Source organism: Mastigoproctus giganteus, chromosome 1 (genome assembly GCF_048544385.1).
Source record: "Mastigoproctus giganteus isolate SK-2022 chromosome 1, ASM4854438v1, whole genome shotgun sequence".
NCBI lineage: Eukaryota > Metazoa > Arthropoda > Arachnida > Uropygi > Thelyphonidae > Mastigoproctus > Mastigoproctus giganteus.
In genome coordinates, this window is record NC_143575.1 from 139,023,073 (window position 1) to 139,041,204 (window position 18,132).

Sequence of the window (18,132 nt, forward strand, 5' to 3'; positions counted from 1 at the left end):
TTTTCAGGAAGCCTGACACTAATAAACAAAGTGCAGATTCAGGTTAACAAAACAATGGCCAGTCTTAAAGAACTCAAAAACCATCTAGGGCCTATGGAGGGTCAATTTGTAAAGTCAACATCCGTGAATGGGTTTGTATAATGATGTGCAGCTGACTGAAATTGTAAAAGAATGCAATAAATTTAAAACAGAAATAAAATAATAGCGAGAGGGATAGAGGCCATAAATGAATGATTTCTGAACACAGTTATAAATGATATATTAACAGCTATGTCAGTATTTGATAGATTCACTTGGCCATAAACTGCCTTGGAAATTTTTTAGGGAATCATGAAATAACTCATGTATCTCACTATAAGGCCCTTCTAAAGAACACAAACCATAAATGTTTAGAGTTAAGTATACACTAACCTTAGTTTTAATTTTTTATATCCTTTCTGCTTTATTAGCTTAACTATTAAGTATTAGTATTTTTAGTATTTCATTAATTAGTAAGCATTAGTGAGTAATTACATTACACCACTGCATCCCCCCCTGGTGTGTGAGAAAGAGATGAATGAGTGAAAAAAAAAAAAAAAAAATACACACACACACACCTTAGAAAAGCTATACTGGCCCTTGTCCAAGGGATAGCATTTTCTATATATTTACATTAGCACACTTTTCATTAACATACTTCTTGTATTTAATCATACTAACACTTATTGTACTTGTATAAACAAATCATTTCATTTATATAGGTTCCTTCCACTATCAGAGACAATCCCCTCCCCCTACTAACTCAAATATAAACCCTCTCAAGGCTATCAGAACATTTGCATTGACATAGGCCATATTGCCTCCAGCAATTTCACCATCACGCCATAGTCAATGAAAAGCGTAGCTGCGCAGTATCATTTAATCAACACATAAAACAACCAGAAGGCGGTTCAACCAGAAATTGATTCCTTTTCAGTCTGACCACCACAGAACAAGAAGGAAGTAAGAACCCATTCTCATTTAATCTGATAGATACCCGTTGGGCTTTGTGTTGCCTATCCCAGTTTTCTGATTCTGACACTATTTTACAAAATTTAGATTTAACACAAATTTTATAAAATTTAAATTAAACACATTATCTTTTCTCATTTATTAGCACTCCCCATTTAATTTCAACACAATCACCTAAAAATTAAACACAGGCAAAACTGGAAGGTATGAGATTCTTTTAGTCTGGCTATCGGTCTGCTCAAAGCCCCCCGAAGAAGTAGACCGATGACCAAGTGAGAGAATGTTATTTACAATTTTCATTGTTCATCATCATTTTATTTTTATTTCAATTAATATAATTTTATATAGGCCTTCCAGGCTAAAGCTAGTTTACTTTTACTAACTTGTTAGTTTGGTCCTTATACACCTAATTCCCTACACATAGATACCATTAAATAAAATTGACTAATATATATATACAGTAAACTCCCGCTTTTTGCGGGGGTTATGTTCCCGAGAAATGTCGCGAATACCGAAAACGCGAATACTGAGTTATGGCTCCCATAGTAATAAAAGGGTTCTGTTCCAAAGTATGAAATATATAAGAAAAACTAGTCTAAAATTTTGTCTATGTATGTATTAGATGTACCTTCATAATATGACCATGTACATAGACAGTATACATAGTGAAATGCAAGCATATGGCATCGAAATGAAAATAGGAAACAATTTAATATTAAATGTAATATTTATTAGAAATTTCAAACCAGCGCCTTTGCTAGCAAAAAAACTTATCCCGCCAGTGCTATCACCAGTTTTGCTAAAGTGTTGATAAAGGAGTTTTGTCTTTTCACGAATGATGAGTGAACTTAACAGAATTTTATTTTGATTTCGGTCTTCTATCCACAGATTTAAAGCCTTTTCCATTTTTTTAATTTAACATCAAGAGTTACAGAGCAAATTTTTTAAGCAATTAGCGTGTTTTCACGGACACTACGGTGGATTTTTTCTTCCGATTTTTTGATTGATCGTACCGTTGACTCATTGATTTTATAATGTTTTGCCACTGAGGAGACATTTTCACCATTAGAAATTTTATTTAATAACTCAATTTTATTTGCTAATGTCATTACCTTCTTTGATCTTTTCCCATTTCCCTTGTTATTCGTAGCCATATTTTTTGTATGGGTTAGAAAGAACTTGTCCACAATAAAGTCACTTTCTTCCGAAAAAGTCTGTTTTACACTGCAAAACGGTACATTTATCACTTTTGTACGCATATCAATTTATAAATTTATTCAATTTATAAGCATATAAATTAAAAGCAAACGAAGAAACCTTCCATGACAAGCACATAACACATACTGAACAAGGATTAGTGAGAAACATCCACACTCGCGATTTTGTCACCCCTCTCCCCCCCCAACCCACTGAGCGCTGTTTTGACCGGGAAAGATTATTTTAGCCAAGCCGATGTTTTTTTATGGCGGAAAATATTCACGGCAATTTTATATCATTAAAATTCACCTTATTTTAGTTTTCATTTTATATTAAATCAGCGATCGCGAATACGCGAAAAACGGGGGTTTACTGTATATTATGCATATTATAATAAATATGACAAATAAAAATAAAGAATATGGCAGTTTGAAACACACGGAAAGCCAAAGGAAAAAAAAAAAAAAAAAAAAAAAAGGAAGAAGATAGCCAAAAAATTAGCAAAATGTAGTAACCTTTAAAATTAAAATTACGTCACAATGTCAAAACAAGGTAACAGATAAAGGCGGTAAAAATTTAGCTAAATACTTCAAATCGGGGAAGAAAAGCAAATATGCAATTAATAAAAATAAAATCTGATGTCAGCAAAGTGAATATTGATACATGATCAGGTATTTCATTGGGGGACTACACCTGACCATGCATGCATCAAAGGACTGTAATATGCACATATTTACATTTGCATCCACTGCTGCTGCTTTGTGTGCTTCAGTGCATTTGCCATATCCAGTTTATTTAATTTTCTGATGTTTTATCTGTTTTTACTCTTTAATATAATCTCTTATATCAATTTAAGAATTAGTTATCTGCTGTTTTGCACGATACTATTCTTTAAATTGCACCCATTTCTGTTTTTCAGTCTCTAGATGGTCTTGTTTGTAACTCCATATGCTGGCTTCAATCTTTAATCTATAGTTAATCTATTATTTTCTTGTGGCCTTTAGTGTTGCTTGCATTGGCATTTATATTATTGTATATACATCTGCATCCTTTGCACACTTTGGTGCATTTGTTTTGTCTAAACGATTTTTATCTTTCTGTTATCTCTACTGGTTTTAATTCACTATTTATATCAATTTAAGTTTTAGCCATTTGCTGCTTTGTGCAATGCTAAGCTTAAAACTACAGCCTCTTCTCTTTTATTTTTATTATTTTTTAGATAGTCCTGTAGGGTGCACTTCTTGCCACATTTCTTCTTACCTTTCTTGTCTGTCTAAAATTTAGTTTATTCTATATATCTAAAAATACTGTCTTAAATTAAATACAGAGGTCACAAGTCAACTATTTTTTCGTAGCTCTCTGTCACGTTAGTTGCTGTATTATATAACATATTTGTCCCTATTTGTTACTGCTTTGATTGCAGCTATCGTAATGACCTCATGTTTTTTGCATTGCCATTTTCAGGTATAAAATTTTTTAATCTTCCAGCTTTTATACTAGTTTTAATTTTATCTTAATTGTATTTTCATTATAAAAACTGCATAGAGACTACCTTGTCCATACTTTTCAAGAGATATCTTCCTGTTTCGATTACATTTATTTACATTTATAAATTTTCTCTTGCGCTGCTATGGGCAAGTATGGAAATGCAGTCCTTTGCTGCATGGTCAGGTGTGGTCCCCCAATGAGATACCTGATCATGTATCAATATTCAATTTGCTGACATCAGATTTTATTTTTATTAATTGCATATTTGCTTTTCTTCCCCGATTTGAAGTATTTAACTAAATTTTTCCTACCTTTATCCGATGTAGGCTGCAGTTACCTTGTTTTGACATTTTGACAAAATTTTTATTTTAAATGCTATTTTTTTTTTTGGCCTTTGGCTTTCCATGTGTTTCAAATGGCCATCTTCTTTATTTTTATTTGTCATATTTATTATAATATGCATATATTTACATTTGCATCCATTGCTGCTGCTTTGCGTGCTTCGGTGCATTTTCCATATCCAGTTTATTTAACCTTCCAATGTTTTATCTGTTTTTACTCTTTAATATAATCTCTTATATATATATATATATATCTATATATATCCGATATTTCAAAATAAAACAAAATAAAAAACATAAGCCAGTAGTATGGCAAAAAACGTAGAGCGAAAATTAACATAAAATAACGTAAAATAAAATAAACCAAAGAGGAAAGGGAAAGTAAAGGTAATAAGACAGGTCATAAGTAAGGGTCACAGGTCAGGTAATAAGAAAGGTCTTATTACCTTTACTTTCCCTTTCCTGTTTGGGTTCTTTTATTTTACGTTATTTTATGTTAATTTTCGCTCTACGTTTTTTGCCATACTACTGGCTTATGTTTTTTATTTTGTTTTATTTTGAAATATCAGATATATCTGGGCTTCATATGGAGGATATGCATTCTGCTGCCTCTAATGACAGCTTAATATTTATTTATTTTCTTATCTATTTTATGTTAAACTTTAAGCCATTATTTAAATATACACATATATATATAACCAAACAGAAAAAAAATATATATATATGAACTATAAGAAAAAAGTATAAAAATAGAATGCAAGTAGAGTGAGAATGTGGATTATGAATGAAGTAACTGTATCTCCCCAACCCCCCCCTCGCCTGGCGGGTTCCCCACTGCCAGCTAACATATCCCACCCCCAGAGCAGGATGGGTAGTTTGACCTTACCGGATTCGAAAAGACACGGACCTGACAACCATTGCTGACAAAGACATACTGCAGCCTTGCTGCCAACACACCATTTGGCGATCTGAACTGAGTACTCTAACCTGGTTCCCTTTAAAACCCCATCCCCAGGCAGGGCGGAAGGAGATGAGTCTGTCTCCTCCCCTCCCTGCCTCCCCTTATACTTCGTCTGGTGGGCTCGTTCCCACTGACGTCTTTGGGGATGCCTACTCTATCATCCCCATCCTTCTACCTGTTTCCCCCAATCTAACTAAACTGACTGAGTACGCCCCTAACAATGCTGTCAATTTCTAATCAATGTCTAAAAATTCAACTGCTTTCTCGTAAACCTCGTTCGGCCTTCCCAAATTCTAGTGTTCCCCCTCCCCTTTTTTTTTATAGATCTTGCCACTGAAATCCTCGAAAAATAGGTGGCGGGGCTGCCAGAGTACTTAAATAATCTCTGGGTGGCTGACCTGCATCCTCGTGGCAAAGTGTGGGCAACGGTGGGTCCCAATAGGGGCCCAACGGCTAAATGGCCAGAGAAACAACAGAACATAATACTACACAACAAACCACTCTCCACACATTTTTTAAATCACTGGCCTCCACAGAGTTCTGAGTCACTTACAAAGAATACAATGTGGAGATGGGGGAAACCCCCAGTGCCGCCAGACAACTAACACACTTTATAAGGCTCTTCTGCAATTCAACAACAAAGAAGAGATGGACATAACTGAGAAAGTGTTAGATGAGTGGCGAGTTCAAAGTTTGTTCTAAAGATTTGTCTTTGAAGGATTTACTGGCAAAAGCAATGTCACCCAGAGATTATTTTCCTGTTCTCTTGGAACTCCCAAAAGTTTCTTCTGGGTTATCTACAGCTGCCTGTGACCAGAGATTCAGCCAGAGATGAACCTGATAAAAAATAAATTCAGGTCATTTCTATAAAGTGAAAGTTTGGATGATTTGATGATGATCGATCTAAATGGACCACCCCTGTCACAATTTAAATCTGAGAAGGCCAGAGACAAGTGTTATTTCAGTGCAAAACCTGTTAGATTTGTTCAAGGATATAAACATCATACCTGTGAAAGTGGTGTGATCATATCTAAGAGGAAATGAAAAATACATTAAGTGTACATGGATTTTTTCTTTCTTTATAAAGAGATTGATGTACACACCATTATATTTTGTATTAATCTGGATTAATTTGCTTGAATACAGATGTTCATACTTGTGGTCTTATTTCGCTGAAAATAAAACAGTATTTTTAAAATCCTAATGACATATATCACTGATACTGAAACAAAATAATATATAAGTGGGTAACATATTTGCTTCAGCAATGGTAGTTACAAAGAGTAAAAACTAACCATAGCAATAAAAAAATAAATGAACTGAGCAGGTGTGGCATCCATGTCACTAGGCAAGTGTGTTGTTAGCTACATCCCAGTTTTCTGATTTGGCAAGATTTGCCCCACATAGTATTTCCTACAGATGCAGTTTATTCTGTAAATTGAATCTTCCACGAGTTTTGGAAAGGAAGGGGGGGGAGAGTATAAAATATGATTTAGATTTTTACTGCATGCAAAGTAAACTGTTTTTTGGTAATTTTACTGATGTTTAATAGTGATAGTATTAGTATTAGCAAATGATGAAAGAAAGCAGGCTTATACAGCACCAGCCAAAAAAATAAAAAATTTCCCATATCAACTGTCCATCCCTTCTAATAGTTTGTCTAATTCTTCCTTGAATTTATTCAAACTACCACTTCTACAACACTAGATGTAAGTTTGTTCCAACAATCAACAAACTGCTGGCTGATGGAAAATTTCTACATACTGATCTTGCACCTAGATTTCCTCAAATTGAATTTATGCCTCCCCCCCACTACCACGTGCACAGTCTGAGCAAGAGGAAGGGTGCCATCAGTATTAAGCTTACTAAATCCATTCAAAGCTTTAAATACTTCAATCAGATCCCCTTACAAGTGCCCAGTCTCAGGTTCTGCAATATGTAGGACTGCAGCTTTTCTTGGTAAGAGCACCCTTTTGTTCCCTTTATTAATCTCCTTGCTCTTCTCTGCACTTGTTTCAACAGATCCTCAATCCTTCCTAAGATGAAACTTACAGACCTATATGCAGTACTCAAGATGATGCTTTATACAACAGGATAATCACCCTCTCCCAACTGGCAAATTTCTTCATTAACAAAACCCCATGAGCTGTCCTGGTTGCCTGTCTGCATTGCTTAGAGAACTTCATATCTGAGTGCATAATTACCTCCAGGTCTTCTTCATTATTCACTACATTGAGTGTAGTACTACATAGTTATTACATTAAACAGGGATTTTCTTCTGTAGGGAAGATTAAAAAAATGTACCCAGGGTAAATACCAATAATAATCACAAAATGCACATTGAGGTTGACTTTGCAGACAATAAAAATCCAAAACAAATTCTACTCTATGATTTTAACGAAAGACCACGTGTATGATTTTGCTAATGTCTAGTGTTGTCATATATAACATGTTAACAGTGTCGTCATATATGCACTTGTTTCAACAGATCCTCAATCCTTCCTAAGATGAAACTTACAGACCTATATGCAGTACTCAAGATGATGCTTTATAGAACAGGATAATCACCCTCTCCCAACTGGCAAATTTCTTCATTAACAAAACCCCATGAGCTGTCCTGGTTGCCTGTCTGCATTGCTTAGAGAACTTCATATCTGAGTGCATAATTACCTCCAGGTCTTCTTCATTATTCACTACATTGAGTGTAGTACCACATAGTTATTACATTAAACAGGGATTTTCTTCTGTAGGGAAGATTAAAAAAATGTACCCAGGGTAAATACCAATAATAATCACAAAATGCACATTGAGGTTGACTTTGCAGACAATAAAAATCCAAAACAAATTCTACTCTATGATTTTAATGAAAGACCACGTGTATGATTTTGCTAATGTCTAGTGTTGTCATATATAACATGTTAACAGTGTCGTCATATATGCACTTGTTTCAACAGATCCTCAATCCTTCCTAAGATGAAACTTACAGACCTATATGCAGTACTCAAGGTGATGCTTTATACAACAGGATAATCACCCTCTCCCAACTGGCAAATTTCTTCATTAACAAAACCCCATGAGCTGTCCTGGTTGCCTGTCTGCATTGTTTAGAGAACTTCATATCTGAGTGCATAATTACCTCCAGGTCTTCTTCATTATTCACTACGTTGAGTGTAGTACCACATAGTTATTACATTAAACAGGGATTTTCTTCTGTAGGGAAGATTAAAAAAATGTACCCAGGGTAAATACCAATAATAATCACAAAAAGCACATTGAGGTTGACTTTGCAGACAATAAAAATCCAAAACAAATTCTACTCTATGATTTTAATGAAAGACCACGTGTATGATTTTGCTAATGTCTAGTGTTGTCATATATAACAGGAAAGGAGACTTTATGGAGGATTTCCACATCCATAAATCTCACAAAAACAGGTTTACAGAGACCTACAATTGGCTGCCCCTTTTCCAAAACTAGCATCATTCAAATTACCTACTGAGAAGCAATACTGTTAAACTCAGACATAAATATGCAAAACCAAAACATTGAACAGCTCACTCTTAAGAAAATTATAGTACAAATTATGCTTCCAGGTCTTCTACTAATAATGATACAGACTATCACTGTCCCCTCCTCCCAGAATGTCAGCAAAGTTAGGTAGCCAAAAACTGCTTCCAGAATATCCCAAACAACAGAATAACCTTTTATTTTTCCAACTGGCAGTGACTAGACCCATCGAGGAAGTTTGTGTAAATGTACTTCATCTTGATGAAATTGGAAAATAATGTGCTTCATCTTGAAATTTAGAAAATTCTTCACATGTATATATGTTCCCAATTTTCAGGCACTAGCACTGTTTTAATTAGATTTTGTTAATGTTTTGTCATCATTGAGAAAGCCACAGTGCTTTGAAACATCTGGAATGTATATAAATTTTATTAAACTAGTTTAAATTAAATCTGTTACAATGCAGGGACATCAAATTTTAAAGCAATTTCTTTTTTTTTTAACGCCGCAATGTACACTACTAAACACTTCCACCTTTTCACACTAAACTCAAGGATTTCCTCTTAGACACTGTAAGGTCATTGTACAAGTTGGTTCGTGTAAAGACATGTTTCAGTTCTGTGTTACATGAAAAATGTGACGCAATTTAGAGCAAAGAGTTGTGATAAAATTTTTGGTGAAAAGTGGCGAATCATCAACGGATATTTATGAAAAGTTGACCAGAGTTTATGGAAATGATACCATGTTGAAACCACACGTTTTCAATTGGGCAAACTAGTTTCGATAAGGATGTGAATCCGTAGAATATGCTGAGCGTTCAACTCGACATGACGTAAACATTGTTCGTGTGCGTGATCTTGTTTGAAGCAATAGACGGTTAACCACAAGAATGATTGCAAAAAAACTAAACATTAATCGGGAAAGAGTTAGATGAATTTTGACTGAAAATTTGTTGATGAGGAAAGTGTGTGCAAAGCTGGCACCAAAAAACTTCTCTCGTGAGCAGAAATAAATTTGGTTGCAACATTCTCAGGAGATGTTGGAAAGCATTGAAGATGTTCCAGATTTGCTTTCTCGCATGATTACAGGGGATGAGAGCTGGGTATTTGCTTACGACCCTGAAACAAAAAGGCAAAGTCAACAATGGAAGGAAGCTTCCTTGCCAAGACCCAAAAAAGAATGTAAAAGTCAAAACCATGTTAATTTGCTTTTCTGATCGAAAAGGAATTGTCCACAAAGAGTTTGTTCCACCTAATGAAACTGTCAGTCGACAATTTTATCTTCAAGTTTTGAAAAGGCTTTACAAGCAAGTCAACCAGGTTCGCCCCGAAATTGCTTCGTCGTGGATTTTGCATCATGACAATGCTCCCGCACATTCCGCCATTGTAGTGAAAGTTTTTAACTTCAAAATCAATCACAACGTCGCAGCGCCTTCCACATTTGCCTGATTTGTCTCCTTGTGACTTCTTTTTATTTCCTCGACTAAAAGGAATCGTGAAAGGAATGCATTTTCAGTCAGTTTCTGAAATTCAGAGTAATGTAATGCGGGTATTAAAACAGATACCAGAAACTGAGTACCAGAAATGTTACGCTCAACGGATCCTATGCTGGAATGCATGTGTACAGTCTGAAGGGGACTACTTTGAAGTCGATGGCCTCACATCTGTATAACTTTCAAAATTAAATTTTTAAATGAATTATTCTCGAAACTTTATTGTCACACCTCATATGCAGGTTCGAGATATACGGTATACTCATTGCACAAATTAACCGCATATATCAAGGTTTACCTGTACTCTGCATAGTGGAAAATGAAAATGAGCTGTGGGTAATTGTACAGTCAGATATGAAGTTCCTGAGCAGTGCAGACTAATGATATACAGGAATTATGCTAGCAGACATAAGGAAGTGATTATCCCTTTATACAAGGCCATGGTTAGGCCACATCTTGATAAATACTGTGGCCTTATTTTAGGAAGGATGTAGATCTGCTAGAACAGGTGCAGAGGGGCAATGAGATTGGTGAAGAGAACAAAAGGGAACAAAAGGTAGGAGAACCTACCAAGAAAGGCTTCAGTTCTGCAAATTGCAACATCTGGAGACAAGGCTCTTGCAAAGAGATCTGACTGAGGTGTTTAAAGCTCTGAATGGATTGTGAAAGCTAAATGTTGATGGTATTCTTCCTCTTGCTGAGAATAAACACGAGGGAGCATAAATTTAAATTGAGGAAGGATGGTTGCAGAATAGATGTGCAGAAGTTTGCCTTCAGCCAGCGGTTTGGTTGATTGAAAAAAAAAAAATCTTCCGTCTGTTGTTGTGGAAGAGGGCAGTTTGAATAGATTCAATGAAGAAGTACATAAATTTTTGGAGGGGATGGACAGGCAAGGTGTTTTTTTTTTTTTTGGCTGATGCTCTATAAGCTTGCTTTTTGGTATCATTTGACACTACTAATACTATTACAAAGGGTGGAGATTGTATATTGCATAAATGCTATGGTCGTAAAATATCCATTGTTGGAGTTCTGGGATGACAATGGTCAACAACATGTTTCAATACTGCTAACTGCCCCTTGGAAGAAGTATAGACCGATAATAAAGGCAACTGCAAAACCACACCACACAGTGACCTTCAGCAAGCATAAGGGAAAGCTGTGCACCTAAAGAGGCTGTTGTGTTTTCTAGACTTGGCAATTGTGTCTGTTAATAGACCCCATGCATATGAAAATAGGCTCCTCCTATTCCTCCCAAAAGATGTTCCATGGACAATAGCCTTCCACTTCCAATAAAGCAATAAAAATGTCAGAGCAAATGCATCAAACATACATACTGCTGGGAGCTGTTGTGTAAGGCAAATTCTGTATAGATAGTACCACAATACCTTCCGTACTGCACCATGTGGTGCATTTACAGGGGCTGCTACCAAACATCCCTTTACAACTGTTTCACTGCAACTCCTTCCACCTCTGGCTCTGTAACAGTTCCAGTCCCTTTTGTAGTTTCATATTAAGACATCCCATCCCGTTGAATGTTGTGATCATGTTTCATCCAATACAGCATGTCACTATACCTTGTCTAAGACACTTCTGACATCACTATTTCCATAGTGATGTCACAATGAGCTGTTGAGTTACTTAATACAGCTTCACAAGTGGGGCACACTTCGATAAAGTCAAGAACATTTCATACTCTCTTAGTGTCACAAACATTATGCCTGCAACTTCTCAATGCACTAGCTTTTATATCTACAGGAGATTGTGGTGTCACTCTGGCCCTGGTGGCAGACTTGAATTATCCTTGAAAGTCTTGTTGTGTTTCCTTTAATATATATCACTCTCCAGGCAGCTCTGTATAAGGGAAATTTAATTATACTCACCCTGTATATAAATATTTATGATTTCTTAGATAACTATTATAAAGTTATATCATCCAAAGATAACCTTTTATCAAATTTCATTTTTTGTTCTTTACTTCTCCATCCCATTTTTTTTTTTTTTTCCAAGTCTTTCACATTTCGAAGTCAGGAGTTTGTCACTTATTTACATTCCTGTAACCATTACTGAAATTATACAGCAACATCAACTTTGCATCAGAATATGAGACTCCTTCACCACTCAACGTAATCATGTTCTGTTCAAGCATCATTAAAAATTGTCATTCAGAATTCATTTGGTTAATCATTAATTTAACCAAATGAATTCCAAATGACAATTTTTAATAATAATTTGATAATTAATTTTGTTAATCAATTTAGTTCAGTATATGTACCCAGCTGACAATATTTAAACAGGAATGCTTCAGAGTGAGGGCATTTCAATGATAAATGAATCCTTAACCCTAAATGCCTTTAAAAAATTATTCAAGTAATTAGGTGCTTAATTGTGTTGATGATGTCCATAGCCTCAAAATTTTAAACAGGAATACTTGGGAAGCATTTTTATAGAAACTAAATGTCTAATCTCTTTTAAAGAGTCCAAAATTAGATGCTGTGATGTTACTAAAACTAATTTGCACTGTTACTAATCATTAAATTAGTAGCAGTTACTAATCATTAATTAGTAGCATAGCAAGCACAGAACAATACATCATGTGAAATGCTCAATATAAAAAAAAAAAAAGAAAGAAAGCCATAAACTAACTTTGGTGGAATTTTGACTCAGTGAAACACAGTGAACTGAAGTAATTATTAAAAAATTCTAATGGTTGTTTAATCACACCGACATTAGTGAATGAATGAATGAACAGATCAGATGCCTAAGCCATCTTGACAGTAAAAACAAATGAGCTGGATAACATATTAAACTTTAAAATTGTATTTAATAATACAACAATAATAAGTATGCACTAATTAATTACCATGACTTAAATATTTAGAACTTTTTATCCTGCTTTTACTAATGTAGCATTTTGAACCTCTTCACTAAGGTGAGTACCATCACAGAAAGGTGGATGACTGGTATGTTTGCAACCACAGAACCAGTAGTTAATGCCATAAACTGGTTTAAATCCAATTGGCCGTAACTTAGTATTCATTTGAGGAAGCTTACACATATCATCACAAAGTGGCTGTAAAACAAAGAAAAAAAAATTCATCAAGTATACCAAACTAAGTAACAGTACTAAGAAAACTTGACATCTGAGAGATAAATCAAACAAACTCTGGTGAATTCTGTAATAAATTCCACACTAAGATGTTTATATTCTATATAAACATTTGGAAATAAAAATTAAGCAGCACTAAAAAACTATTTCTGTACATATTTAATTAAAGATGTATTTAAGAAACTGCAGAAGTTCTATGTGGTTTCTTAATTAAATACATTTGCTGAAGTCAAACCTGAGAGTTGGAGGAGGATGAAGAGCTGTCTCCATGCTGTCACACATCAAGCAACAGACTGGAATCCTTCTAAAACTTGATACAATGATTCTGCCACTGCTGGAAGCATTGCCAAAAAGCCCCTATTTTGTGATCTCCTTCAGTAGTCTCCTGTGATTTTTCTTGAAACTAAGTTTCTTGAAACTCTGAAACCATGTAATATTTATTCTTTGAGTGCAAAAGTCAAAAGTTTAGCTTTCGGAAAAAGAAGCAGCCATATACAGCTAAATCTGAAGAATACAGATGGGCTGGAAAGCATAGTTACACTGTTCTTAGCCATAAACTGCTATACAGTCATGAGCAAGAGCCCATTGTGAAGTAGAAGTCAATCTCCACCATGCCATTTTTCAGACTTTTTTTTAATCACATCTTTAAGTATTTGCTTAGAGCTTTGTAAAAACTGTAGTTTAATAGCCTGACTCAGCGGAACAAATTCTTAGTGCAAAATCCAATCTGTTATCAAAAAAAAAAAAAAAAAAAAAATCACTTTGCTTGAGTAGACCAGGTGTCCAGTCAAACAAGTCATTTCTACCAAACACCAGTGTTTTATGAAATGTTCATTTACCTATCTATAATTTTATTAATGAACTGTAAAATAAAAAGGAAATTACAAAGCAAAATCATGTTAGAATGAACAAAGGAGATGTATGAATCACTAAGATGTATCAAAATTTCAGATTTAATGATTATCACATAAAATTATTTAAAAAATAAAATGCATACCATTATTTATTCAAGTAAATTCTACTGCACTTTTCTGATAAACAGAAATAGTATTTTCTGCTTTATTTTATATAAATATAGCTTAAAATCAATAATAAATAAATAAAATTACAAATGCAGTGAAACCTTGATTATCTCTACCTTGATCATATGCACATTTGGTTAATGATAGGCCTTTTTTCTTCTTTTAACTTATTTGACTTGACAGAGCCATTATTTATTTTTTTCTTAGAAGCTAGCTGAATGTCTGCTTGCCATAAAGGGCATAACAACAGAGATTACAGTTTTAGTATTAGCAAAATAATAAAATCAGATTACACAGCAGCAAAAAAAAAAAAAAAAAAAAAAAAAAACTTGCCCACATCATCTGTCCATTCTTTCTACAATTTGTCTAAACCTTCCTTTAATTTACTTAAACTATCCACATCTACAAGCCAGGTAGAGTTTATCCCAACAAATCACTTTGTGGTTGAAAGTAAAATTTTGCACATCTAACCTGAAATCAACCTTTTTCAATTTAAATTCATGTCCCCTTATATGTGTCATCCAAGAAAGAGTAAGAATACCATCAGAATTTAGTTTCCTCAATCCACTTAAAGCTTTAAACACACACTGCAATTTGCAGAATTTCTTGAAGTCTTTCTTGGTAAGAGCACCCTTCTGTATCACCTACTAATCTTGTTACAACAAATCTACATCCTTTCTAAAATGAGACTTTCTACGCCTGTTAGAATTAAGGTGTAGAAAGACTCTACACCTGTAAACAATGCAAGAAATCAAGCTTATACAGCATTAGCGAAAAATAAATAAAATAAGAAACATCCCATATCACCTTTTCAGCCACCTCTAACAGTCTGTCTAGTTCTTCCTTAAATTTATTCAAACTATCTACTTCCTCAACAACAGATGAAAGTTTGTTCCAACAATCAATTACCTAATGGCAAACTTCTGCACATCTATCTTACAACTATCCTTCCTCAATTTGAATTTATGCCCCTTTGAAGAGAAAGAAGAATGCCATCGGCATTCTTCTCCTTTCAGACTACAAATAGATTGTTTAAGCTCACACAATCCACTCAAAGCCTTAAACGCCTCAACATGATCTCCTTACAGGTGCACAGTCTCCAGTCATTGCAATTTGTGGAACTGAAGCCTTTCTTGGTAAAAGCTTGCCTTTTGTTCCCCCTCACCAATCTCACTGCCCTTCCATTCACCTGTTCTAAAAGACTAACTTTTTTGTTCTTTTTTTGGGTCTTTTTGTTCTACACTCAATTAGCATTAGCATCAGTAGAGGCATATGATGCAAGAGAGCAAGCTTATACAGCATCAGCAAAAAAAAAAAAAAAAACACATTCCCATTTCTCCTATTCATTCGTTCCAAAAGTTTGTCCACTGCTTCCTTGACTTTATTTAAGCTATCGACTTCCACAACAGCAGATAGGAAGTTGGTTCCAGCAATTAACTACCTGCTTGCTAAAGGCAAATTTCTGCACATCCATTTGACAACTGTCTTTCCTCTATTTCAGTTTAGGCCACCTCAGGTTTGTAATATGAGAAAGAGGAAGAATCCCATCAGAATTGAACCAGCTCAATCCATTCAAGCCCTTATACACCTCAGTCAGATTATCTTGCAGGTGCCTGGTCTCCAGATGCTATAAATTGCAGAACTTAAGCCATTCTTTGTAAGAGCACCTCATTGTTCCCCCTCACCAGTCTTGTTGCCCTTCCCTGTACTCTACACTCTAGAGTACAGAGAAGGGCAACAAAGTTGAACAAAGGGCAACAGAGAAGTACTCTACTTGCAGGTAGAGTACTTCTCTGTACTCTACCTGCGATCAAAATTCCTGTATATCACTGACAAGTCTCAATGAGCTACTCTTGCAGTCTGTCTGCACTGCTCAGAGAACTTCATGTCTGACTGCACAATTACCCTCATGTCTCTTTCATTCTCCCTTACCCTGAGCGTAACACTGCACAGTTGGTACATTTCTCTGGGGGTGACTGCTACCCATGTGCAGTACTTCGCATTTTTCAATGTTAAACTTCAGCTGCCACTTCTCAGCCCATCTGTTCTAGATCCTGTTGCAGCAGCATACTGTTATTACTGTCATTAACCCTGAAACCTTTGTATCATCTAAAAACTTCGACATTAAGCCTGATATACTTCATCAATATCATTGATAAATATACAAAACAACAATGGGTCAACACCGAACCCTGGGGTGCTCCACTATGAACATTAGTCCACGAAGAACAGTGTCCATTGATTACCACTCTGTCTTTTCCCACTCAACAATTAGTTTATTATTTAGGGATTACTGCTATTCAATCTCTTGCACTCATCAAAATTAAACTGCCACTTCTCAGCACATTTGCCTAATTTCTCTAGGTGTTGCAGAAGCATGCCTGATTCTGTCATTAATGCCCCTACCAATCTTTGTATTATCAGTAAACTTAGATTAAAAACTTGATGTCTTCGTCAATATCATTAAATATTGAAAACAAAATGTGGTCTAGCACCAAACCCTGAAGAAACCCAATAATAACATTAGCCCAAGAAGAGCAGCATCCATCAATAACCACACTCTGTCTTCTGCCACTAAACAAATCTTTTCATCAACAGCTGTAACTTGCCCATAATGTACAGAATACTTTCAAATTGGAACAATATTGAAAGCAATACAAAAATCAGTATTATTATTGTTGCTTTTATATTATTTCTCCCTAACTGGAAGATTCCACTCTGTGATGGGTGCTGCTGCTGCTGCTACCAAGTACACATGGTGGTTGTAATGTCTGGTGTTACTGTTCGTCGAGGAACTCTGACTATCCTACAGATGTTCAGGATTGCGACTTTCTGGAGTTCCTTGTAGGTGTTCTCTGGGAGACCCATTGCTGCTAGGCTATTATGTAGGGTCTTTGGCACCATACCTGTGGCTGACACGATGATCGAGATGGTCGTTACTTGTTGCATATGCCACATCTTCTTGACCTCATGTCTCAGGTTCGTGTACTTCCTAATTTTTTCCTCATGGGTTTTCTGGACATTGCCAGTGTTAGGCACCACTATGTCAATCATCTTGTCCGCAAGGTTATGTCCAGTCTGTTGTGCGAGATGGTCTTATCCGTTATTACGGCACGGTCTCAGTACAGCTTGTGGGTTGGGGTCTAGTACTGCCCATGTCTACTAGCGTACTCAGTCTGGGTGATCACCTTGCATCCCCCCCTCCCCCCCGAGATGTGTTGGATCGTTTCTGAGGCCAGGTGGCATTGTCGACATGTGTCATCTGACATTGCGGGCTCCTTTGCAATGTATTTTCTATAGTTTTTGGTGTTGATTACCTGGTCCCGAATGGCCAGCATGAATCCTTCAGTCTCAGGAAAGGGCGTCCCACTTGTGAGCCACGTACTGGAAGCAACGTTATCGATGTGATCTTGATGGCAGTCATTGTAGTGTTTGCCATGGAGTGTCTTCTTTGCCCATCTTTCTAGCTTCGTTTCTTGTGCCATCTGGGTGGGAGGTGGCTCCTCGCTTAGGTTGAGTGGGGTATACCACTTATCTACTTTCCTTATGGCCTGGTGGAGTGGTGCTGTGTTGTTCTCAAAGTAATCCTTCAGGTTAACTATCGCTGTTTTCTGTTACTCTATCAGGTCCCTTCCTCCCTCTTTCCGAGCTATTGTTAGTCTCTCCACTGCTGACTTCGGGTGGTGTTGGTGGCTCCTGGTCATCACTGTCCTTGTCTTTTGCATGATATCCTCCAGCTTGGTGTTAGTAAAATCTATGACCCCAAAAAAGTATGTTAGTACTGGAGCTGCATAAGTGTTTATGGCTTAACTGTGTTCCCTCCATTCAATTTTGCTTTCAGCTGGCTTCTGAGTCTCTGATGATATTTTTAGGTAAGGCACTTCTTGATTTTCTTGTGCTCTAACTGCTGAGTCTGCATCATCCCTAGGTATTTGTAGGTCTCTCTCTGTTCTTCTGTCACAGCTTAGCTTTGATCTCTTTATGAGTCAGCAGCTGGTAGTTTTGGCCGACTAATTTTCCCCGATGCG

General features: G+C 35.9%; 1 protein-coding gene across 2 annotated transcripts in view; it reads right to left on the reverse strand.

The window, feature by feature from the left end:
- Positions 1-18,132, reverse strand: part of LOC150091160 (uncharacterized) — a 75,224-nt gene that overhangs the window by 12,849 nt on the left and 44,243 nt on the right. The window contains exon 3 of one of the 2 annotated variants that reach the window (XM_090382319.1): positions 12,837-13,046. In XM_090382319.1, coding sequence (XP_090238445.1) covers positions 12,861-13,046 — 186 coding nt within the window. In that variant the 3' untranslated portion in view covers positions 12,837-12,860. Of the gene's footprint in view, positions 1-12,777; positions 13,047-18,132 lie in introns of those variants that run through there. The other variant, XM_090382310.1, reaches the window with a different exon arrangement.